The sequence below is a fragment of the Sarcophilus harrisii genome, chromosome 1, assembly GCF_902635505.1.
Source record: "Sarcophilus harrisii chromosome 1, mSarHar1.11, whole genome shotgun sequence".
NCBI lineage: Eukaryota > Metazoa > Chordata > Mammalia > Dasyuromorphia > Dasyuridae > Sarcophilus > Sarcophilus harrisii.
In genome coordinates, this window is record NC_045426.1 from 232271784 (window position 1) to 232298589 (window position 26806).

The 26806-nt window shown below is 36.7% G+C and overlaps 1 protein-coding gene and 1 long non-coding RNA gene across 2 annotated transcripts; one reads left to right on the forward strand and one right to left on the reverse strand.

The window, feature by feature from the left end:
* Positions 1–1061: 1061 nt before the first annotated feature.
* LOC116419263 lies at positions 1062–5785 on the reverse strand. Its single transcript, XR_004229524.1, has 2 exons — positions 5656–5785; positions 1062–1456 (listed from the first exon to the last, which is right to left on the reverse strand). It is a non-coding gene; the product is annotated as an uncharacterized LOC116419263 (long non-coding RNA).
* MED9 (mediator complex subunit 9) lies at positions 5785–26806 on the forward strand. Its single transcript, XM_003761519.4, has 2 exons — positions 5785–6236; positions 23869–26806. Exons 1-2 carry the CDS (start codon positions 5824–5826, stop codon positions 24083–24085), a joined length of 630 nt encoding a protein of 209 aa, XP_003761567.3. The 5' UTR covers positions 5785–5823; the 3' UTR covers positions 24086–26806.

The window sequence follows — 26806 nt, forward strand, 5'->3', positions numbered from 1 at the left end:
ACAGGAATTATGGTCATGGTTGGATGCTATAGGCCAACCACTCCTTCCCAACAATATTTATGAAACAACTCGCCACCCATATGAAACCAATATGGTGTATACCACATATGGCCAGGATAGAATTCTCAACTAAATAAGGAATAGAGATAGTAGTGAAAGATAAAATGAACAATTTCTATTATATAAAATGCAAAAGCTGTTGCACAAGATTAAAGCAATTAGAAGAGAAGTAGTTAAGTAGGAAAAAATCTTTGAGGCAAATTTCCTTGACAACAGTCTGGTATCCAAGATATTTAGAGAATTGATACAATTATATAAGAACAAGAGTCATTTCTCAATAGATAAATGGTCAAAGGAACATTCTGTTCCTTCACAAGTGGCCCATTGCCCACTAGTAATAGGAGCAGCCTGTTTGTCTTCACAGCACAGGATTTCAGGGCTTCTCCCTTTCATATCAGTGAACTATACATATGCTTTTCAGAATGACCATTCCTTCACCAAATGGAGTTAGTAATCTTTGCAAGCATTCCAACCTAGTGATAATATGAAAAAGCAGAATGAGTCCTTGCTCTGAAAACTGAGGAATGGGGACCAAATTTTGCCTCTGGTACTTATTACTGACATTACCTCGGACAAGTCATTTTATCATCTCATCTGTAAAACCAGATAGCCTCTATAATTGTTTTCAGTTCTTTAGGATAATTCCACAATAGGTATTTTTCAAAAGGACAGTTATTAACAACCACATGAAAAAATCATCTAAATCACTAATAATAAATACGCAGATAAGAACAACTCTGAGGTTTTTTCATAGCCATCAAATTGGTAGAGATGACAAAATCCAACTTTCAAAAACAACTATTTGGCCCACAGGACTCTAGGCTCTGTGCCCACTCTCTGTTGTGAATCCAGCAGACAAACATTTAGTTCTGGAGGAATTTACCTCTAATTTGTTGTCTTATTAAATCCCCATACTGTATATCTGTACATGTAACTTAAATTATGACTCATATCTAAGGGTTTCTCCCACAGGGAATGATACATTCAATGTACAATGTGAATGAGGTATGAAATAGATTGTAATTTGTTCCCATAAACCATTATCTAAATATAAGATACATATATGATCATTAAGGAACAATTTAAAAATAGAATTCAGTAACAACTCAAAACATAAACTGATAGTTAAACCCTATAAAAACAAAGCAATTTTTAGGATTGCTAATTTTGCATTTTCTTTTCATCTCAGCTTTGCATTATCTGCTAACAAAAAGGCCAATCTTAGGCCAATCTTCTTATTTGTAGTCTTTTCTTCAAAAGCATTGGAGTAGTTGAGACTGCTTCCTTGATGCTATTCCACTTCAACCCGATTAGACTCAGAATCTCTGAATTTCTCAAATTCATAAGGTTGTTTCCAAGACTTTACTTGTCCATCTAAGAGCAGATATTTTTTCACCTGAGATCAGGAAAGGACAAACATAAAAGAGACAGCTTTAATCCAGGCTTAGACTTGCTTAGGCAAGACTTGTGCTTTTGATATCATGTTCTCACAACCATGTAGTGGACAGAATAAGTGTTAGGGAAAATCATCCCTTCTCTACTCTCTATGAGCAGTTTGAAATAGCACTGAGGTGATTTTCAGCCAGAAAGACTGTAAAGGGCAGCTGTTCCTTTTTATTCTTCCAATGAATTAGTAATTTTTTCTGCTCCTCAGCCAATATTCATGCAGGGCGTGAAAGAGGGCTCAAGCTGTCATATGGTCAACTGGATCCAAAAACGGCAACTCTGAGCATGGTCCTGATTCAATCTTGATACAAAAGGGCAATGGAAATTTTGAGAGAAGCTATAGGAGGACAGGCACTGCTACTATTGCTGTGAATGGTCCTTTTCGAAGAGCAGCATAAAAGCTAATGTCCCTGGGTCTCAAGGGTGCAGAAAAGTGAGGCGCAGGGGCAGGAAGCAGTTGTGTCCACCAATATTTATTTGTCTTCTACTTACTATAAACATATAGAAGGCTCAGTGGATAGAGTACTGGGCCTGTGTGTGTCCTTAACCAAAGAACTTGACACTGCTTGTGCCAATTTCCTCATCTGTAAAATTAGCTGGAGAAGGAAATGGCAAATTACTCTGGTATCTTTGCCAGGAAAACCCCATGGATAATATTGGTATGCTATGGTCCACTAAGAACTGGACACAACTAACAAAAACTACTTACTATGTGTGAAGAACTTTTAGGTTCTGGGGTTACAAAGTTGAGGAATACAAAGTCCTTGTCCTAAGAGAACATACATAAATACATATATGCATACATAAGGAGGAATTTGCATTTCTCTGATCAATAATGATTTAGAGCATTCTCTGAAACTCATTTTTGTGTATAAGTTTTGACATATTTGGAAAGAAAAAATGATTATGTATCATTGGATTAATGTATATCACATTGCATTCTGAATCAAATGATGGATAATTGTGGTATTTAGAATTACAGAGCATTTGGGAATTGGTAGGAGCACTGGATTCATTCATTCATTGTTTAAGCAGCACTTCCTATTTGTAAAGACAGTGTTAAAAGTTTTGTTATAAACCTACAAGGTGTAAAGAAAGAGTGTAAAGAAAGTGTTTTTCCTAAAATCACCTTAATATGAACATCTCTCTAAGGCTTGGGGTGGGTGTAGGATGCAGAAGATACATTCAGCCTAGCGTAGGAGCACAGAGTTAGGTACCAACATTGACAGTGCCAGGACAGAGGCAGTACTTAGGCTCTGAGAATGGGGGGAAAGTGCTTAGTTCTTAGCATAGGGGTGTGGAGGGGATGAAGGGGATGTTTGGGAAACAATTGATCTGATATAGTGGAAGCAGAGTTAGGACCCATCAGGCAGAGTTAAGTACTGGGAGCTGGTGATGCTTAGACTCTGGCATGGGATACTGGGCTTGGAACGAGGACAATTTAACTTAAGATTCTTATCTCTAGAAATTAGCTGCATGATTTCGGGCAAGTCACTGAGGATGTCTAGCTCAGTTTTCTCATCTGTAAAATGGGGAAATAGTTTAACTACAAAGGACCTATGAAGGAAAATGCTATCTGCAGTCAGAGAAAGAACTGATAGAAGTATATGCAGAGTTAGGATTCAAATCTTGGTTCTTCTATTTACCACTTATATGGCTTGAATCTCAATTTCCTCATTTGCCAAATGAGGATAAAAAGACCTCTTCATTACTAGTTTCAAAAATAATTTATATTGTATTCTAGAAGCAGCAGAAAACTATGCCATTCACTTCCCCTTCTCCCAGTAGAATATCCACATATATATATATTCCCTCAGGACAAAGACTTTGTATTCCTCAACTTTGTATCCCCAGAGCCTAAAAATTCTTCACAGTTTAGTTGTGTCCAGTTCTTAGTGACCCCATGGACTATAGCACATCAGTTATCATCCGTGGAATTTTCCTGGCAAAGATACCAGAGTAATTTACCATTTCATTCTCTAGCTAATTTTACAGATGAGGAAAGTGACACAAGAGGGACACACAATTAGAAAGTGTCTGAAGCTAGATGAATTCAGTTCTTCCTAGCCCAGTACTTTACTACATATATATGTATATATAATACATTTTATTATATATTCCCAAGCCCAGTACTCTATCCACTGAGCTTTATGTTTATAGTAAGTAGAAGACAAATATTGGTGGAAACCAACTGCTTCCTGTCCCTGCCTCTCACCTTTCCAGTCTTCTTATACTCTCCATACTCGAGATCCAGGGATACTGGCTTTCATGCTGCTCTTTGAAAAGGATAATAATCCATTTCCAGACTCCATGTATTTTCCCTACTTGTGCCCTCTGCTTGGAATGTTCTCCTTATCTCCCCATCTTGATCTTCCTTTCTTAAATTTCCAACTAAAATTTCATCTTCTAGATCCTTAATTCTAATGCCTTTTATTATGTCTAATCCATCCTTTATATAACTAGTATGTAATTGTGACTATGAGCTCCTTGAGGGCAGGCATTGTCTTTTACTATTTGTATCCCAAGAACTTAACACAGTATCTAGCACACAGTAGGTACTTAAGACTATTTCCTGGAGGTAGATTTGCAATCTAGTTTTGAAGACATGGACAGAAAGTGAGGGGAGGGAAGGCCAGACAGAAAGAATGGTAATATGGGAAAAGGAATGGAAAGGAATTTTAGGCTCACAAGCCTAAGGGAAATTGTCTCCCAATCCTATCCCTACTGCTACCAGTGGCCTCTAGCTCTTACTTCTTGGAGAACCCCACTTCTATGGGAAGGAGTCCAGATCTTCCAAAGGATATGCCTCATGCAGATCTTTGGCAGATCTCTCAGAGAAGAATACCCTTAGTGACTCAATGGACCACAACACCAACACTATCTAGGTTTTCTGGAGGTAGATTTGGTGGTCAGGATATATTGATACACTACTGAGAACCTATTATTAAACTTTCAGTATGAAGCATTTCTACCTTGGAAATAGGCATAAACTATTAATTAGAATGTGATTTATTGGTTTATTGATTGTCTAGACTGATTAAATTTTAAAATGTGAATATAATGCAGTTTTTCTTTTCTTTTTTTGTGGAAAGTTTGTCTTTTAAATCTTTATCAGTACACCCTTAAATGAAGCCATTTCTGACTCCTTTGCTGACTCTTCCAGATCACACTTCTAACCACAGTATTTCCTCAGGGTTCTGTTCTGGGAACCTCTTCTCCCTCCATTTTACTTCTTTATCATTTCATTTAGATCCCATGAATTTAATTACCATCTCCAGGCTGATGATTCTGAAATCTACTTATCCTGCTCCAACTTCTCTCCTGACCTTTTAATCTCACACCTCCAATTGCCTTTCAGACATTTTGAACTAGATGACAACTTAAAACTCAATATACCCCAAACAGAATCCATTAGCTCTCCCATTAAATCCTTCCTCCCGCTTATCTTCCCTATCACTATAGATAGCAGTACCATCCTCCGTCCCTCAGGATGGAAACCCAGGACTCCTCCTGGTTTCCTCGCTATCTCACGCCCAAGCTATTGCTGAGTCCTGTCAATTTCATCTTTGCAACATCGCCTGAATATACCCCCCTCTCCCCTCTGCCACTGCTACTATCTTGCGAGCATCACCTTATAATTAGAGGCAATACATGCAAAAGCCTGCCTGTTTCAAGTGTCTCCCCACTCCAATCCATTCTCCTTTCAGCCGCTAGAATGATTTTCCTAAACCACAAGGTCCACCCCCAAGAAACCCCAGTGGCTTCCTATTGCCTCAAGGTACACACTTGTGACTGCAATGTTTGGCATTCAAAGCCCTTCCTATTATTCCACTCTGCTGACATCCTATTCTCCAAAACAAGACACTCCATCTCGATTCCAGCTCTCCCTCTCTGGCTGTTTCCCATGCCATTCCTCCTCAGTCCCACACCTGGCCTCTCAGGCTGCCTTTAAATCCCAACTAAAATCTCACTTTCTACGGGAAGCTTTCCCTCACTCCTCTTACTCCCAGTGCTTTCCTTCTGTGTTTCCTATTTATCCTGTATATATCTTGTTTTGTGTCTGTATGTGTCTTTCCCCTATTAAATTGCAAGCTTTTCGAGGGCAGGGACTGTCATGTCGCTTTGTATGTCAATCACTCAGCACAGTACCTGGCACAGAGCAGGCACTTTTGATTGGTGAAAAGGGAAGGGCGGTCGCTAACGGGCTTATTCTGTTGCTTAGCAACAGTCAATTCCATCCCCCGCCTCGCTCCGCCCCACTTCTCTTTCGTCATTCTTCACTCCTCCTTCTCTCGGACACACACACACACCCCTGACATGCGCACTAAAAAGCGCAGGAGGGGGCGGGGTGGCGGACTCCTCGGTGGCTCGCGGCCTCTCCCGTACCCAGCTCGCCCCGGTGCGGCGCGCCCAGTGACGTGCAAAACAAGCGACTCCTGTGTAGGCCCCGGTGAGAATCAACGGAGCGCCGGGTCCACCGGCCCAACGGCCATGGCCTCCGTCGGAGTAGTCTCCGGGAGACCGGCGGAAGAGACGTTGTCGCAATCGCAGGATCCGCCGTTGCAAGAGCAGAAGCCCTTGCCCGCTTCCCAACCGCCGCCGTCGCAGCAGCAACAACCGTCGCAGCCACAGCCTACGGCGTCGGTTGCTCTTCAGCCTCCTCCGCCCCCGGGCCTCAAGGAGGCGGAGACCTACTCTTTCCTGCCTTTGGTTCATGACGTCATCAAATGGTAACGTGCTCTCTGCGCGGGCGCCCCTCCTTCCCTCCTCCCCTTTCCCTCCTCCCCTTTCCCTCCTCCCCTTTCCCTCCTCCCCTTTCCCCCCTCCCTCGTCTCCTCGTTCCCCTTCTCTCCCGTTCCCGGGAAATACTGCCTAGGGGTGACGTGCCCCTTCGCTTGTCCAGTGAGTTCTGTGCGTATGTGGACCGTTACGGTGTACGTGTTGCCATGGTGAAGAACGAGATGAACCAATGGTGGCACTGCCTGTCTCGGGCAGTTTCCATTGCCCGCCAATGAAAAGAGCGCCGGATTCAAATTCCAGAGTCCAGCCCTGCTCCGATACCTGGGTGTCCTCTGTAAAGTGAAGGGGTTGGATTTAGATGTCTTTGGAGGGTTCTTCCTAGCTCCTTTTAGTTCTGAATCAGTGATGCCTCCTTTAACAGCCAACAAGCATTTATTAGGCACTTACTATATAAATCGGGTGTCGTGCTTGGGCAACAGCATGCATTAATCGCTTACTGTGTAACAGACAACCATACACTGTTCTAAGTCAATCAAGAGCTTATTGTGTAAGCCAGATACTGTGCTGAATTAATTAAGGGTTTATTTTGTAAGCCAAATACTATGTGCCAGAGCTAAAGATTCTAAAATAGGCAAACAAACCCATAGTCCTTGCCTATAAAGAGCTCATATTCTGATGGAGACAGCATGTCAAAAAACTATACATACAAAATGCAGAGATTGTCATTGGAAGATAATTTCCTTTTTTTTTTTGGCAAGGTTGTTGGAGTTAAGTGACAGGGACACGCAGCTAGTAAGTGTTGAATATTTGAGGCCACATTTTAACTCAGATCCTCCTGACTCCAGGGACTGCACCATCTAGGCACCCCTGGAAGTTAATTTTGGAGGGAAAGTACTGACTATGGGATGATGAGGACTTAAAGACCTCGTATGATCTTTGGGGATCAGAAATTCCTCACTTCTAAAGTTGGTCATGGGTCCTCCATGCCCTTTCAGAAACTTAGTCAAGATGTTGAAATTGACCAATAAAATAATGCATTTTTTTTACATTTTATGTTAATTAAACTAATGAGAAGAGGAACAGAATGATCTGCCAGCACAGAATTGAAAGGGAATGAACTCATGTCCAACTTATATCTTTTCATCTTTGCAATATCTAATCTGTCCACAGTTGGTACCAATTTATGATTCATTATCAAATGCCTGGCAGTTTAGAGTACTGGAAGGAGTTTGTTCAGAGGACCTAAAAGTTTCTAGTCCCATATATGATTGGATAACTTCCTTCTTCTGGGCCCAAGTTTCCTTTTTTACAAAATGAAAAGGTTAGATTAGGTGATCTCTAAGGCTCTTTCAGTTCTACATTCTTGGGTTCTAGCTTCTCCCCATATAGTCTTGTTCCATTCATTTTTTTTCCTTCTTTGATTAACCTTCCCTCCCCCCATTCTTACAAATGCATTCTAGATTCAGTACTCTCATTGGGCAAATTATTCAATTTCTCTTTTCTTGTTTTCTTCTCTGGCAGTTAGAATTAGAAGGATCAGATGAGATATAATGTAGCATTTTATATTTGTATAGGCTTCCACATCTATTGTTATAATTGTTTTTACTATGAATTTAAGTCTCCTCTTTCCATTCTTTGTACTGTCCTTAGACTGGAAAGGCTGCATAGAATCTTTTTCTTTTTCTTTCTCTCTCTCTAATTCTAATTACATAATAAAGATAGTTTTCAACATTCATTTTTATAAGATTTTAAATTGTAAATTTTTTCTCCTTCTCTCCCTTACCTTCTCCCCTCCTCACGCAATCTGATAGAAATTGTACATTACAGTCATTTTGAACATATTTCCATATTAGTTATGTTGTGAAACAAAAACTAGAATAATAGTGGAAAAATAATGAGAAAGGAAAAGCAAACAAAAAAGAAAAAAGGTTAAAATAGTATGCTTTGGGAGCCAAAATGGCAGGAGCCAAGAAAAGGTGCTTGAGCTCTTTCAGTTTCCTTTGAAAACCACATGAAACCAAGCCTTTAAAGAAAGTCCGATGAAATGAAACTACTTTCCAGCTCAAGATAGACTGGAAAAACTTCAAAAAAAAAGTCAGTCTCACTGGGGTGAAAAGGGTGTTCAGGCCAGCTTAGATAGATTCTGGGAAAGCAGGTGAGAGGGTCTTAATCGCAGCAAATCAGCAGCTAAGACCCTCAGTCCTGGCTCAGTAGAGGAACAAATCAGTGGGGCAGCTTCCAGTCCCAGCTTAGAAGGCAAATTCTAGGAAACCAGGCTGCTTCCTGAATAGAGCAGCAAAGCTACCCCTTGCAAACATAAGGAGCCTCTGTGCTCAAAAGTCAAGGCTCAGAGTTGCATAAGAAGCTTGGGACAGTGCCGTCAAAAGAGCACTGCTCTTTTGAACAGAGTTCAACCATGAAAGTAAAAAAGGGGGAAATACCAAAAGAAAAGCAAAGAAAATGAGCATGAAACAAGAAAGAATCTTGACCATAGAAAGCTACTATGGTAGCAGGGCAGAGAAAAACACAACTCAAACAAAGACAAAATGGGCACAGAAGAAATCTCAGTAATACAAATTGGTCTTAAGCCTAAAGAGGTTTTTTGAAAATGCTCATAAAAGACTTTAAAGGGCAAATAAGCAGGTAGAAGAAAAAATGAGAAAGGAAATGAAAGATATGCATGAGAGAGTCATTGGCTTGGAAAGGGAAGGAAAATATTGAAGAAAACAGTTCTTTAAAAAGTAGAATTAAGCAAATGGAAAAAAAGATAAAAAAAACTAACTGAAGAAAATCACACATTGAAAACTAGAATAGGACAAATGGAAGCTAATGACTGTGAGACAGCAAGAATCAGTCAATCTAAAAAAAAATGAAGAAATGGAAGAAAATGTGAAATAGCTCATTGGAAAATAGATACAGAAGAGACAGTTGAAAAAAATGTGGCCTATCTAAAGGCCATGACTTAACAAAGAACCTGGATAGCGTTCTTCAAGAGACCATTAAGGAAAACTGCCCCAATATTCTTGAAACAGAAGGGGAATTACTCATTGAAAGAATCCATCTCTCATCTTTGGAAAGAGATCCCACAAGAAAAACCCCAAGGAACATTGTGGCGAAACTCTAGAACTCCACCTCAAGGAAAAAATATTGCAAGCTGCCAGATGAAAACAATTCAAATACCAAGGAGCAACAGTTAGGATTACTCAGGACCTGGCAACTTCTACAATAAAGGATAGGAGGGACTAGAATACCATATTCTTCAAGGCAACAGATCTGGGATTATAACCAAAATATCCAGTTAGAGTCAGCATCATCATTCAACTTCAATGAAATAAGAGACTTTCAATCATTTCTATTGGGGAAAAAAACAGAACTAAACAGAAAATTTAATCTACAAACACAGGACTCAAGGTAAACAGGAAAACTATATTATTTTAAGGTTAAATTATTTACATCCCTAGATGGGAAAATGATAACTGTAATTCTTAAGAACTGTGTCTGTCACTGGGGCAGATACACTAGAGAAAAAGATAAAAGAAGGGGAAAGGGATGATAGAAAATAAGGTAGTGGGTAGAGTGGGTTAAAACAAGCCCATCAATCTCTATTGAGGTTAAATCATGAAAATTCCCAACATTTGTGTTTCTATATCTTAAATATTAGATGTATTCTACTTTGTAATATGTACAGATGTTATATTGTATTATCTCCATGATAGAATATTTGTAATTCTGGAACAAGTTGGTTTCTTTGTATAGCATACTTTATTTGCTTTCATCATACCTCACGTGCAAATATAACTTGCAGTTTCACTGGAAGTAAAAAGAAAATAGTATGCTTCCATCTATATTTCAGTCTCTCTAGTTCTCCCTCTGGATGTAGATGGTATTTTCCATCCAGAGTCTACTGGTATTGTTTTGGATCACTGTATTTCTGAGAAGAGCCAAGTCTATCATAATTGATCATAACATAATCTTACTGTTGTACAGTGTTTTCCCAGTTATGCTAATTTCACTCATTTTTTCAGTTTATTAAGTCTTTCCAGACTTTTCTGAAGTCAACCTATTCTACATTTCTTATAGAACAATAATATTCCATTACATTCAAATGCCATAATTTATTCAGCCATTCCACAATTGTTGGGCATCCACTCTATTTCCAATTCCTTGTCACCACAAATCTGCTATACAAACATTTTTGTACATATGGGTCCTTTTCCCTCTTTTATGATCTCTTTGGGATACAGAACCAATATTGAGATACAGATCCAGTAGTGACATCTTCAAAGTATTTTGTAGAGAGCACAGAAGGCCTATAATCTAATCTCATGTATATAATTTATTAGTAGAGTGATTTAATGTCACTGGACCTCTATTTCCTTTTTTGTAAAACGAAAAAGTAGAAAATCTTTAAGATTCTAGTCTAAAATTCTGTTGGAATTTTCTATTCCTTTCTGCAGATAAGCAGTCAGATTTCCTGCTATTACAGTTTCCTCTCTTGTATCCTCCAATCCCATTTTAGTCGGTCAAAATTATATTCGTCCCTCAAGGACCAATTCCTATGATTACCTCTTCTACAATGGTTTTCTTGATGATGTCTAATAATCATATAAATCTGTAACCTAATCAATTTGGTTGTTTTATCCAAGGTTTCAGAGTAGAACTCATTCCATGCCTACTATTAATCCCTCACACATCTTTTTTTTTTTTTTTTTTAATTTTTTTCCAGTAATTTTCTTGACATCCTCCCCCTTTTCCATCTTTTCATTGAGGTCCTTAAGTGTCATCTCAAAATGTTAATTTTTTTTAACAATAGCTTTTTATTTTCAAAATACATGCAAAGATAGTTTTTAGCATTCACTCTTACAAAACCTTGTGTTCCAAATTTTTCTCTTCCTTCCCTCCATATCCCTCTCCAATATATGCTTGCAATTCTTCTATACATATTTCTACATTTATCATGCTGTACAAGAAAAATTAGATTGAAAATGGGGAAAAATAAGGGGGGGGGAAAGCAAGCAAATAACAAAAAAGGTGAATATACTAGGTTGTGATCCACTTTCAGCCCCACAGACCTCTTTCTGGATGCAGATGGCTCTCCATCACAAGTCTATTGGAATTAACTTGAATCACCTCATTGTTTTAAAAAAAAAAAAAAAAAAAGCCCCGCCCATCGGAGTTAGTTGTCACATAATCTTGTTGCTTTGTTCAGTGTTCTTGAAGATGTTAATTTTAATCTGGAGAATTTTATCTAGTCCTTGTAGACTTTCTCAAGTCATTGTCCTCTGCAACAGAGATTGTTGCATAAACTACAGTTATTTCTGCAGAGGCCTCTGCAAATAGGATCATGAGCACTGTTATATAAGATGGCCAAATGTAAACAGAAATAATGTGTCTTCTTTCCTTTGGGCTCAGAATAAAACCAATTCTGCCAATCCCTTTATTTGCCTCCTCAAAGAGGACTTAGAAAAAAAGCATATCTTAATTTAATTTTAACTTCTTTCTCATTTTTCTGTTGTTATTTATAATAGAAAGTTTAAGATCAATAGACTCAGTTATTCTAGAAATATGCCATAGTCATTGGAATTTTTTAAATTTCAGTTTTAAAAATTAACATTTTTACGAGTTCTCTGGTCATTGCACAAGGATCTCACATTTAGAGTACTGACAGCCAAGTTACAATTTATAGATGATCTACAAATTGTGCTTCCTCTGTCCCTTTTTCTGACAGTACTATTATTGCCTCCTTATGAGGTGTCAGGCATTGGGCTATGCAGCAGAACTTAAATACAAGCAAGTGAACCAGTTTCTGCTTTCAAGGAACTTATAATATAACTTTCAAGGAACAGTATTATAGAAATAAGAGAACAAAGGGCATTTTTCTTTGTTTTGCAGTTTTCTGCCAAAATTTTGTCACTAAAGTAGCTGATGCTTGGAAAGCAGAATCAACCTGTTGTTGAGACTATACTGAAAGATTTTTTCAGAATAGAAAACCTACTTATGCTTATACTTAATCTCCCATAACCTTTGAGAAACCAGGATCCATTAACATGACAAAATGAGGCAGAATTTTGTGTAAAACTTATTTGGTCCATTATACATGGCCACAACAAGCCTATACAACAATCAATTCTGATTAGTGGTTCTCTTCAATAATGAGATGATTCAAACCAGTTCCACTTGTTCAGTGATAAAGAAAGCCATTTACACACAGAGAAAGGCCTGTGGGAACTGAGTGTGGATAACAACATAGCATTCTCACTCTCTTTGTTGTTATTTGCTTGCATTTTGTTTTCTTTCTCAGTTTTTTTCTTCCTTCTTGATCTGATTTTTCTTGTGCAGTAAGATAACTATAAATGTGTATACATTAAAAAAAAAAAGAAATACAGAAGTAGACAACAGGATTGAAGGTATACATGCAAGTTTAAGGAGTCATTTGCATAGGATTGAAAGTTAAAACCAAGAAAAAATAACAATAAAATTTATATAGCTTTAAAAAAAAAAAAAAAAAAAAACAATTTATTTGATCCAAAAGTGGTCCTTCATCCTTCGTACTTTTATTATGTGACCCCCAAATCTGATGATATGGAATTTCCTAGCTCAGTTAAATTGCTATATAACTTTGGACAACTTATTTAACATCTTTGACTCATTGCCTTCACTTTTAAAATGAGGGGTTTTAGCAGTGTTACTACTGGGATTATATCCCAAAGAGATTATAAAGAAGGGAAAGGGACCTGTATGTGCACGAATGTTTGTGGCAGCCCTTTTTGTAGTGGCTAAAAACTGGAAACTGAATGGATGTCCATCAGTTGGAGAATGGCTGAATAAATTGTGGTATATGAATATTATGGAATATTACTGTTCTGTAAGAAATGGACCAACAGGATGATTTCAGAAAGGCCTGGAGAGACTTACACGAACTGATGCTGAGTGAAATGAGCAGGACCAGGAGATCATTATATACTTCAACAACAATACTATATGATGACCAGTTCTGATGGACCAGGCCATCCTCAGCAACGAGATCAACCAAATCATTTCCAAAGGAGCAGTAATGAACTGAACCAGCTATGCCCACAAAAAGAACTCTGGGAGATGACTAAAAACCATTACATTGAATTCCCAATCCCTATAGTTATGCACACCTGCATTTTTGATTTCCTTCACAAGCTAATTGTACAATATTTCAGAGTCTGATTCTTTTTGTACAGCAAAAATAACGTTTTGGTCATGTATATTTATTGTGTATCTAATTTATATTTTAATATATTTAACATCTACTAGTCATCCTGCCATCTAGGGGAGGGGGTGGGGGGTTAAGAGGTGAAAAATTGGAACAAGAGGTTTGGCAATTGTTAATGCTGTAAAGTTACCCATGCATGGTATCCTGTAAATAAAAGGCTATTAAATAAAAAAAAAAAAAAATGAGGGGTTTTGATTACATAAATAACTTCCAACTTTGAGTTTTCTATTGCATATAATTTCTTGTATTGGAAATATTTTTACTAATAGGTATTTGTTATCTCCTATATAGATAACCAATGCTGTGTATCCCATTCTATATAATATTGTGTTTTGTATGTAGCAGGTGCTTAATAAATATTTGTTGAATGAATGAATGAAAAAATTCATGTTTAGTTTATCTGTGATTTCTTTAGAGAATACTGGATTATTTGGATTGTACTTAAATTTTCTTGATTTCTCTTCCTTCATTTATAAAATGTAGTTCTGAAGCTGTAATTCTTTCAATTATAAGAACACAGAATTATCAAAGTTGGAAGAGACTCAGAAGCTATCTAGTTCAACTTCTACCTCTCTGTATAAATTATCTGCTAGATGATCAGCCTGCATTTGCTTGAGAAAATCAAATGAGAGGGAACCCACCATCTTCTGAAGCAGAGAGAGAAATTGGACAAACCATAAATTAACTCAGGGGAGAAAGGGGAAGTAAAAAAAAATTCTGTCAAGGATTTAATGAGCAAACAACTCCCATATTATGATCAATCATTTACAAAATCAAAGAAGAAATCCAACCAAAATCCCTCTTGAGATAAATGTGGTCACCCAAACCAGAAGAAACGAAAATAAAGAAATTTAAGCCTAATGTTATTACTAAAGCATATCAATGCAAAAATTTTTAGAATATTACCAAAAATGTTACATCATTGTATTCCAAAATGATTCACAATGATTAGGGTGGATTTATACCAGGAATAGCTAGTCATTAAAAAAACTAGAAATATAAAAATAATATAAGAAAAATAATAATGTCAATAGTTATAGAAAAAGCCTTTTTACAAAATACATTTGTGTTTAAAAAAGCTGAAAAGCAAAGAAATAAAAGGAATGTCCTTAAAATGATCAAAATTGTATCTAAGACCAAGAACTATAATTATGTTAAACAAAAATAATTGAACTTTTCCTGATAAGGTCAGAAATCAAGAGTGGACTTGTGATTTTGCTAGTGTAGGAAATTCCCTCTGTAAATGAAGAATAGTATCTACTTTTCAATTTATAATCCTAGAGAGTTTTCTGTCAGTGCTGAAAGGTAAAAGGAATTTCTAAAAAAAACAAAAAACAAAAAAACCCCAACAATTTTTAAACAAACAAACAAACAAAAGAAGACCTGAACAATTGAATTCCATGATTATAACTAGATCACAATTATATGGTAAAAATGAAAATGCTATTCCTATAATTGAACAGATTTAGTACTTTATTAAGCAAATGTTCCTAACCACCAGCTCCAAATAATGCTGCTTCTATTCTTCCCTTTTCCCTACCTCCTTTCCATCTGAAACTTAGACTTTCTTTTTCCAGGATTACCCTGGCCTCTGGCAGGTGGGCTTTTGTCTGATCTTCCTTGAATCCAGGCTCTATCTCATTTTCTGGCCAACAGATTCAAATTCTGCTGTTCCCATGCCCTTCTTCCCCTTTCAGGCTCACTTTTATTGAATTATAAGTTCCTTGAAAGCAGAAACTGGTTCACTTGCTTGTATTTAAGTTCTGCTGCGTAGCCCAATGCCTGACACCTCATAAGGAGGCAATGAATGCTCCCTCTGTCTTTCTGTTTATCCTAATCAAATTACCTAAGAGTGATGATAATTTTTATTTGTTAGCAATAATAGCAAATTCAGGTAGCATAATAAAAGGTCAAAAACAATAAAAGGCCTAATAAAAGCAATAGGAAGGAAGTGGACTTGGCATGATTAGGTCTTAAACTATATTACAAAATAGTAATTATAAAACTACTTGGAAATATATATATATATATATAGAGAGAGAGAGAGAGAGAGAGAGAGAGAGCGCTAAACCCATGGGATAGAACAAGCCATGACTTAGAAACAAAATTACACAGCAGTTCATAAAATCTAAAAACAAACTGTCTTGGTAGGGAGTTACTAATTTAACAGGAATTACTATGAAAACTTAAAAAGTAGATGCCCCAAATTTGGCAAAACAGCAGGATGAGAGGTATCTTCTCATATTTTTTTTCCTATCAAATTTTCAAGTCAAGCTTTATAAATTTTCAGTCTCTTTCTGATTGTTTTGTGGTAGTTACTAGTTCTTTGTTGTAATTACTGTGTACATTGATTTCCTGGCTTTGCTTGCTTCATCAGTTATTCTAAGTCTAGTATTCATCATCTTTTGTCATTTTCTATAGCAGGACTTCTTAATTTTTTCCATTTGTTACCTCTTTTTGCCTGAGAAATTTTTATGTGACCCCAGATATATAAAATAGGTAAGCAAATCAAACATTTACTGATAGTAAATCATCATGAACCATAATTTAAGAAGATGGGGCCTAAAGCACAATAGGAATCCATTATATTCATATACTATAATTAGGGTCACTATTCTCTAATCACTAAAAATCTACTTTGTTTCCAGTTTTTTATTACCACAAAAAGTGCTAATATAAATAAAGGGTATATAAAAAATACTTTATTTTTGTCAATGATAAATATATGCCTAGAAATGGAATCCTTAAGGGTTTGGACTTCTGCATAATTCCAAATTGCTTTCCAGAATGGTTGTCCCAATTAATAACTCTACCAAAAATGCATTAATGTTCTTATCATTCCACAACTACTCCGATATTGACTATTTCTTACTCTTGCTCACTTAGACATACATTTTTTTCCCCTGAGACAATTGGGGGTTAAGTGACTTGCCTAGGGTCACACAGCTAGGGAGTGTTAAGTGTCTGAGACCAGATTTGAACTCAGGTCCTCCTGACTTCAGGGCTGATGCTCTATTCACTGCACCAACTAGCTGCCCCTTAGAAGTACATTTTAAAGTTGTTTAAATTGGTTTTTCAAAACCTTTAATACTATCTCAAATTCTTATCAGATCCCAGTTTCGAAATGTCTAATTTTGAAACTGTCTTGCAGTTTTCCCTGCCATGTTGTTTAGAATGAATTATTTACCTCAGTCATGAAAATAAGCTAATTTAACCATGATTAATGTAAGTGTCTAGAAAGGTGGGGGCCACACAGAAATGATTTGATCTAGTTTTGAGAATGCCAGGAGAAAAAGTAAACCTTGTCCACTGTCCTTTTCTAGAAGGACTCCAATGTTCTTTTCCCCCATTTAATAGTATTTTATTTTTTTCCAATTCCATGTGAAGATAGTTTTCAACATTCATTTTTTTTGTTGTTGTTGTTTTATTAAAGCTTTTCATTTACAAAACATATGCATGGTGCTTCTACTGGGCTTATACCTCAAAGAAGGGAAAGGGACCTGTATGTGCCAAAATGTTTGTGGCAGCCCTGTTTGTAGTGGCTAGAAACTGGAAAATGAATGGATGCCCTTCAATTGGAGAATGGTTGGGTAAATTGTGGTATATAAATGTTATAGAATATTATTGTTCTGTAAGAAATGACTAGCAAGATGGATACAGAGAGGCTTGGAGAGACTTACACGAACTAATGCTCAGTGAAATGAGCAGAACCAGGAGATCATTATATACTTCAACAACGATACTGTATGAAGATGTATTCTGATGGAAGTGGATTTCTTTGACAAAGAGACCTAACTCAGTTCCAATTGATCAATGATGGACAGAAGCAGCTACACCCAAAGAAAGAACACTGGGAAATGAATGTAAACTGTTTGAATTTATGTTTTTCTTCCTGGGTTATTTTTACCTTCTGAATCCAATTCTCCCTGTATAACAAGAGAACTGTTTGGTTCTGTACACATATATTGTATCTAGAATATACTATAACATATTTGACATATATAGAACTTCTTGCCATCTACGGGAGGGGGTGGAGGGAGAGAGGGGAAAAATCAGAACAGAAGTGAGTGCAAGGGATAATGTTGTAAAAAATTACCCCGGCATGGGTTCTGTCAATAAAAAGTTATTATAATAATAAAAAAAAAAACATATGCATGGATAATTTTTCAACATTGACCCTTGCAAAGATCTGCTCCAAATTTTCCCCTCCTCATCCACCCCTAAATGGCAGGTAGTCCAATACATGTTAAATATGTCAAATATATGTTAAATCCAATATATGTATACATATTTATACAGTTACCTTGCTGCACCAAAGAAATCGGATCAAGAAGGAAAAAAAAAAACCTGAGAAAAAAAACAAAATGCAAGCAACCAACAACAGAAAGAGTGAGAATGCTATATTGTGTTCCACACTCAGTTCCCACCGTCCTCTCTCAGGGTAGATGGCTCTCTTCATCACTGAACAGTTGGAATTAGTTTGAATCATCTCATTTCAGCATTCATTTTTACAAGATTTTGAGTTCCAAAATTTTCTCCCTCTCTGCCTCTCTCCCTCTCTCCCTCTCCAAAACAGCAAGCAATCTGGTAGAGGTTATACATGAAGAACCATGTCAAACATATTTCCATATTAGTTATGTTGTGAAAGAAAACTCAGAACAAAAGGGAAAAAACATGAGAAAGAAAAAAAAAAAGTGAATTTAGTATGCTTTGACCTGTCTCCACAGTTCTTTCTCTGGATGTGGATGGCATTTTCCATCCTAAATCTATTGGAATTGTCTTGGATCATTGTATTACTAAGAGCAGCTAAGTCTGTCATAGTTGATCATCATACAATGTTGTTATTACTATCTGCTCATTTCACTCAACACCAGTTCACATAAATCTTTCCAGATTTTTCTGAAATCTTCCAATTTATCATTTCTTATAGAACAATAGTATTCCATTACACTCTTGTACTACAGTTTGTTGATCCATTCCCCACAATTTTCAATTCCTTGTCACCTCAAAAAGAGCTGCTATAAACATTTTTGCACATGTGGGTCTTTTTCCCTTTTATCTCTTTGGGATACAAACCCAGTAGTGGTATTGTTGAATCAAAAGAGGTATGTGCAGTTTTATAGCCTTTTGGGTGTCATTCCAAATTATACTTCAGAATGGTTGGATCAGTTCACAACTCTGCCAACAGCGCATTAGTGTCCCAGTTTTCCCGGATCCTTTTCAACATTTATCATTTTCTTTTTCTTTCACCTTAGCTAATCAAATAGGTGTGAAGTTGAACCACAGAGTTGTTTTAATTTGCATTTCTTTAATCAGTAATGATTCAGAGCATTTCTTCATATGACTAGATAGTTTTAATTTCTTCTTCTAAAAACTATCCGTTCATATCCTTTTACCATTTATTAGTTGGGTCCAGTGTCTTCTTGAGCAAATGGCTTAAAATTAATCTGGGTATAGTTAAGATGGGTCAGAAATATCTTAATAAGATTTGGGTGTTTGGAACATGATGCTGCTGACTTATATTGTTTCACATACTAACCTTTTAAGATGAATGACCAGATATGAGATTGTTGCAAAAAATATGGAATGGAGTTCATCAGGTCATTCTGGTGTAGTTGACAAATATTTTGCCCATTAGGGGCTTGTTAGCCTTCCCAGTACTTCAGAAATAGCCCCTGTTATTGGCCATTGTCTCTTCTTCAGCCAGTTTCTAATAAAGTGAGTGACTAGAAAATTATATACATGACTATCATTTGAGAGAACTATCAAGTTGTGATTTTTATAGACTTTATTTTCCTTTAATTTGGATCTTGCTAAGAATACAATTTTTTGTCTCAAAGTATTTTGCTGATTTTAACAATTCTTGAATATCATTGCCTGAACTTTATGATATAGCAAAATTCTGGATTTTAGTGATGAGTGTATGTTTATATTATATTCATAAAAAATTGACCCAGTTTCTTTTTTTGAGTAAATTGTTATTGTTTTTTTGTTTTTTTATATGATGATGGTTTTCCTAAGTGTCCTTCCATTTCTCCTCCTGTTACCATTTTATTTAATAAATAGTATTTGTAGGACAAAAGAAAAAAAGAAAAAAATCAGCATAACTAATCAATATTTGGGGAAAAGTCTGGAAATATTTTATGTAAAGGGTAAAATTAGAAGGCTCTTCTCATATCTCTTTTTTTTAAACATGCTTGTTTTTTTATAATTTTGTCACATTTGTTTTCAATGTTCTGTTATCACAAAAAAGGCTGCTATAAATATTTTGGTATGTTGGAGACTTTTTTCTTGTCAGTGGCTTCTTGGGGTATAAATACGGTAATGGAATTTCTGGGTCAAAAGGCATGGTCATTTTAGTCACTTTATATGCATAATTCTAAATTGTTTTCCAAAATGGTTGTACCAATTCACAGCTTCACGAATAAAGTATCAGTTTGCCTTTCTTCCCATAACCCTTCCAAATATTGGTTATTTGCTCTATTTTGTCATCTTTACCAATGTCCAGGGTGTGAAGTGAAACTGCAGGGTTATTTGATTTGCATTTTCCTTTATTATTAGTGATCTAGAATATTTCTGGTTGTTAATAGTTTACACTTTTTTGAGAATTGTTATTCATATCCTTTGATCATTTATCAATCTGTTATTACCTATTAGAGAATGACTTTTGGTTTATGCACACATATTTTCTGTTTCTTGGATCTCAAATATTTTAATAAATGCAATTGATTTTGAGGATTTATTTTGTAGCTTTCAACTTTTCTAAAGCTATTGTCTCAATCAATATCTTTGCTCATTCCCTAGCATTTTTCAAGTATATAATCATCCTATCTTTATGCCTTTAGTTTCTTTCTACCACAAGATGAAAAAAGACTCTCCTAAAAGAACAAACAGAACAAATACAATTCTAGTTGTCAAATGACTAGCTATATTTTCTATCTTCTTTTTGGAGCATATTGGGATGATTCTGAGATGCTCTTGATTTTGGCCTTATTTTATTCTTCCTATTCTTCTTGACCCTCATATGTTCTATTAATCTTTTTTATCTGAAGATAGGGTTATGACTAATCTTGAATACAAAAGCCTGGGCCCATTTAAAGGCTGCTGCTTTTGTTCATTTTTGAGGATTGGGAGTTGTATGAAAGGCTTTTTTTTTTTCTTTTTTTTTTTTTTTTTTTTTGAGTCTATTTGAATGTTTCAAAGTAGTCCTAGCTGAGAAGGGACCCCACTGAGTGTGAGGCATTTCCTGAATATAGTATTTTCCTCACCCTAAGTGCTCTGTGCCGTTTTGACTCTATAGAAATACTCTGCCAATTAGAGCTGATTTCAGTGGAGGGGAACCCTTCTCTACATACTGTCTGACCTCCTTTCAGTTCAGCTCCTCTCTTTATAAAACAGTTTCATATTGATTGTTATTATCTTTAGACCTGCTTTACTTTACTTGAAGCATTATTATGGTCTAAGAAATCAGGTGCCCTTGGAGATTTGGGAATTTAGGAATATATGAGTGTCTTTATATGTAATTAGTAGTCAAGTTAGTACTAAATTTAGCCATTTATTTATATTTTCAAACTTTGGACTAAGAAGGAGACTAATTTTAGTTAAATCTTTTTGTGTTAGGTCACACTAGACAGCCTTCCTGTAATTATTTTTTAGTCTTAACTAAATGATTACATGGCTCAGTAGATAGAATGCTGGAGTTGGGAAGACCAGAGTTCAAATCCAGCCTCAGATAGTGATTAGTTATATAATCCTAAATAATTCATTTAATCTTTGTTTGCCTTAATCCACTGGTGAAGGAAATGGCAAACCACTCCACTATCTTTGTCAAGAAAACCCTTAATGGGGTCATGAAGAATCAGACACCAAGTAAATGACTGAATGGTACTGAACAAATGATAATGGTATGTAGTTAGCAGGATTAAATTGAGTTCCCTTGTGGATCTGGGTTGAGCTTACTTCTTAAAAAAAAAAAAAATTGTTTAAAATTCTCTTGTCTATCTTCAAAATTATTTGTAATTTTCAAGAACATCAGTTACTTTTTCCTGGAATCTAGCATAAGATGTACCATTGCTTGGTTATTTAAATTGAGTACAACGGATTGAAGGTAGAAGTTAGATGACTCTTGATTCCTAAAATAAAAGTCCTATTCTTGTACTAATATAGACAATCGATAAATAGTTAATTAGTAGTTAGTGGCAGTTATTTGACTTAAAGTGAAGTAATACATTACCTTTGGAAAAAAAAAAATACCCTTCCTGCGTAAGCTCAGCAAAAATGAATAATAAAATGAATTAGCACCATCTGGTCTGAAATGTCCCCACTAGGAAAGAAAATTTATTTTAAAAAGTGATCATTGACAAATTTTCCCCTTTCTGCCACAGTGGCCTAATTTTAGAACAGCTTATTGAATTAACTTAGTTTTCATTGAATCAGTTGCTTGGTTTTTAAAACCTTATCCATGCATTCTTTTTTTTCCCCTTAATGCATATGAGCAGCTTGTAAGGCAGCTACATCGATTGAGGTGAGTGGTAATACAGTATAGAGTAGGTTGCAAGGAAACCAATGATTTCTCTTATTGCTGAATATGATGATCTTTTCTCAGCCCTCACTTTTTTTTTTTTCACTTCTTGTCTTTATTCGACATTGCTGACCATGTTTTCTTTCTGAATACTTTCTTCTCTCTAGGTTTATGTGGTATTACTCTCCTGATTTTTCTCCTACCTTTCTGATCACTTGCCAGTCTCATTTGAGATAAGACAATATGTAAAGGACATTGCAAAGCTTAAAGTGCTATATAATTCTAGCTCTGCTCTGCTATTTGGCTCTTCACTCAAATCATTGTCTCTCCCTCCTTCCAGTTGTGGATATTCCACAGAGCTTTGTGGTGGACTTTTCCTTTATTCTTTTTCACTTTTTAGCTTCATCAACTCCCATAGTTGCATCATCACCTCAATACAGATAACAAGCAGTTAAGAGGCATAGTTGAGTACCGAAAATCAGGAAACCTGAGCTCAAATCCAGCTTTAGACATTAGATATGTGACCTAAAGTAAATCACTTAGTCTTAGTTTCTTCATTGGTAATAGAGTTGATAAAAGTGCCTACTTTGTTGTAAGGATCAAATGAGATGATATTTGTAAAGCACTTTATACACTTTAAGTCCTATGTGAACAAACACTGTTATTACTAATATTATTATCTATGTATCCAGCTTCAATATGGTGTCATTTCACATTGAATGATCTGAAGATACCTGAAATTCAGCATATCCAAGTAAACTCATATTTTTTTCCCAAACCCATTCTTCTTCCAAGCTTGAATAAATGATGAAAAAGCATTTATTAATCACTTACTCTGTGCCAAACACTATGTTAAACACAGGGCTGGGATGTGGAGTGGGGGACTGCCTCTGCCCTTAGAAACTTACATTCTGCATATTTTGGATTTAACATATATTATTTCTACCATGTTTAACATATATTGGACTACTTGCCGTGTGGAGAGGAGGGTGGGGAGAAAGGAGGGGAAAATTAGAACACAAGGTTCTGCAAGGGTTAAATGTTGAAGAATTATCACGCATAGTTTTGAAAAATAAAAAGTTTTAATAAAGAAAAAAAGAAACTTGCATTCTGTTGGGGGCGGGACAGGAGGCAGAGACAAAAATACTTAAAGACAAATGCTGGTCACAAGAGGATAATGTTTGTAAAGTTAAAGGGGTGCTAAGTGGACCATAGGGCAGTAGTAATGGCAATGTTGATTTAATTATGATTCTACAATTGGAAAAGGAGAATGGGGAGAAGACAGTGCCAGTTACGTGTTCAATGGCTAGGCAGCTGCTAAGAGATGGCCAAGGAGTAAAGTGGGGAATTATTGGAACTGCCCTGATATAGTGGGCCATCTGAGGCACTCACCAATTTAGACAAAGGGGGCCAGGGTGGGGAATTTTGGAAATGGAATGGTTAAGTCTTCCTGGTAAGATGTTTGCTGAGAAGGTGACCTATTTCTGTGGAAGGTGCAACCGGTCTTATACTCTTCTGCTCTTGTAATCTTAGTGTTCTCTCTGACTCCTAACACTCCCTCTCCTTACATATTCAGCAAAATCTTACTGTTTCTACTGCCACATTTCTTTCTTCTGACTACTTCTGGCTACTCAAAGCTACCAACTTAGGTCAGGATTGATGGAAGCATAAAGGGGGAGATATTGGTATCCAGGAGGATTTGTTTTAAATTGAAGCTAATTCTATATTTTACTTAACTTTGCCATCTATCAGTTGGTTTTATTTAAGCAGTATTTAAGTCATCCCACATGCTATTGTAGACACAATATATTCTTGTTCACAGCCATCGATGCTAACCTTTGGTTTCTGCCTTTTGCAGTATGGACAAAGACAGTGTTGATATGCACCAGGAGTTGACTGCTCTCAAGACCAAGTTCCAGGAGATGCGAAAAGTGATTAACACTATGCCCGGTATCAGTTCGAGTCCAGAACAGCAGCAGCAGCAACTACAGAGTCTGCGGGAACAAGTCAGAACTAAAAATGAACTTTTGCAAAAATATAAGAGTCTCTGTATGTTTGAAATCCCCAAAGAATAAAGCAGGCATGTTATAATGACAAAAGTGATTAAAAAAACTGAACCAGAAAAGCCAAGATTACACATTTTCTTCCCTCCCCTGCCCCTCTGGTGTGGTTCTGTATGGACCCCAGCTATTCGTTCTCTAGAGCAGCTCTTTTCATACTTCTTTGTTGGCTGTACTCAGTGGTTAGGTCACTGTGGCTGGTTGGAGGCAGGCATACAAGCATTTTCTGGTGTGAATTAAAGGCTTACTAATGGAAGTGAGCAGTATATTTTCATGGGGGCTGCAACTATATGGCTGCTTCCTGGGAAGTAACCATCTGTCACATTTTCTTGTTCTTACAGCAGCACTGAAGGACACAGTGGGAAAGAAGGTGTTCTTTACTTTCTCCTCCTATCCCACACTCCCTTCCCCTTGGTTGTGTTCAGTGTGTACGAGGTACATACTGTTCCTACTTATGGAAGTTTCACTAAACTTTCGAATAGAATTAATTGGCCAAATTACTCTTCACGCTGCTTGGGTTTAATGTGATTAATGGGTGGCTCTGTGAGAATGAACATAATTTTGAATGCAGAGAGGCATCACAGGGAGAATTTTTTTTTTTGTTCCTGGCAGTGCCAGAGCTCTAAATAGCTTGTTGGGTTTTTTTTTTTGTTTGTTTGTTTATTTGTTTGTTTGTTTTTTATGTTTGAGCCAGTGAAGATAGCAGTGTCAGTGGGGGTGTCAGTCATTGAACCTGTGAGGTAGCTTTTGAAGCCCTCGTGCCATCCAGGTTTTGCTATGCCTACAAATTCTTGCTACTCAGTTAGATTGTCCCCTGCTGTCTTCAATTAGCACATTTGGCCACACTTTTAGTGCCAGAGTAAACAATTATGCCAGGATGCCCAAATCAGCTCTAATTATCTGTTGGGATGGAGAGAGCAGGTGGTTCTGTACTGCAAAAGCAAAAGGATATTTTGGGTGAGCACAAACCCTCTCCCTGGCCCTGCCCCCATTGATGTACAGATCAAATTGTTATGCTGGGGGAAAAAATAATGTTTTTGCTGGTCTCCTATGTTGATTAATCAACACATTTCATTGAAAGGCTCATCTAAATGGCAATTCTGATTACTCCCATCTTTGGTAGGACAGTCCTAAGAATATGCTCAGGCACAGTAGTTACACATCTGGGTTCCATTTTTCAAATATATGTCAAGTGCCTTCATGTTTTGCCTGTTTTTCCTCTGATTTATCAGCTTTGTACCGACTTCCTTGGCCATTAGATCGGCATTGAAGTTGCTTCCCTGCCTCTCTTAGAGACAAACATGTAAATATTATTTAGGGCAAGAGTTTGGGATTCTGCTGCTGTGTGCCTATTGCTTGTTGAGAAGTAAAAATCTTCTTAGATTTTTCAAAGAAAAAAATCTTTGAAATCTTCTTAGAAGTGGATAAGTCTGAGAAGTTCTTGTCTTTAGCAAATTGAACTTCAATCATCTATTTATTCTATACTTGGGAACCAAGAGCTCACCCACAGTAGCTAGAATGTGTCTGGTATAATAAAGCAGCAAGGGGCAGTGTAGTGTGGGGCAGTGGTTGTTGACTGGTTTCTACAGAACAGGAAACTGAATTTAACTGGGTTGTTGGGGGGAAGCAAAGATTATTTATACTGGTTCTACCTTGTGACCTATCACTGACTAGATCCTTTAGGGATTGATAGAACTGGACCTGTGATTTCATTGCTGTAGGGAAACACCCGGCTCAGGAAGCGACCTCTTGCAGGACACAGCAAAACCTTTTCTGAAACTAAGAGTCTTACACACCAAGGGTGCCAGGGTACCACATGGTTAAATAACGAGCCCTGGGTCACACAGTGTATGTCAGAGGCTGGCTCTGCAGCAGTCTCTGTCCCCCATGTCACATATCACTTCTCAACCAAATCCACGATTTCCTAGATATTTTATAGTAAGTAGTTTGTGAGCCTAATCTAAGGCTCTTACTGAATACTATGAAACGAGATCTATGTCAGGTTCAAATATAGGCTTGCTTGAGCTGGCTATATCGGGGTACCACTTAATTTTATTATCTATATTTGTGAATACCTATTTCTGGGGTTAATTAAAAATGCCTGATATTGGTGACTTTTTAAAGCATGTAATTAATGTTTCAAAAGTTTTGCTATGGTTGGCCCCTCTCTCTCCCTCCCTCCATTTCTCTCCCTCCCTCCCTTCTTTCCTGCCCTGTCCCTGTCCCCCCTACCCCACCCCCTTTTTTTCCTCAAGGTTTTGTGAAGTAATTGCAGAGACCTTAATAGTGTTGTTGGGTTTTTTTGAGTGTTCCTATAAAAACCTCACATGGGAAAGGGCACAGTGATGTTATTAAACTTGAGATTTTACAACTCAAAATTGGTAAATGTGAAAAAAAATTAGGATTTCTTATTGCTTTGTTAATATTCTATATTAGTGATTGTCTTAAGTGTTGGAAAAATGTCAGTAATGTAGATGAAAAATTTCTTGAGAGCTAGTTGCTACACATTTACCAATACACTCCTACTTATATAATATAGTAGAGTATTTGTCAGATAGTAGCACCTTAGTGGCTGACCTGAAACCTCCTTTATAATTCTTCCTTTGTATCCTACCATAACTGTATGATTTTTGCATAGGTAAAAATAGCATTTCATATACAGAAGGTCCCAGTCTAACATTTTTGCTTCTCATTTGCTTGAAAACTTTGGGCTCATTAAATACTTGTTGAATCATC

What these genes read in the sequence shown, in the direction of transcription:
- MED9 (XM_003761519.4), top strand. Translation starts at nt 5,824, where the DNA reads ATGCGCACTAAAAAGCGCAGGAGGGGGCGGGGTGGCGGACTCCTCGGT. An exon ending in GTTCATGACGTCATCAAATG is followed by an intron (nt 6,237 to 23,868) that starts GTAACGTGCTCT and finishes TGCCTTTTGCAG; the next exon opens with TATGGACAAAGACAGTGTTG.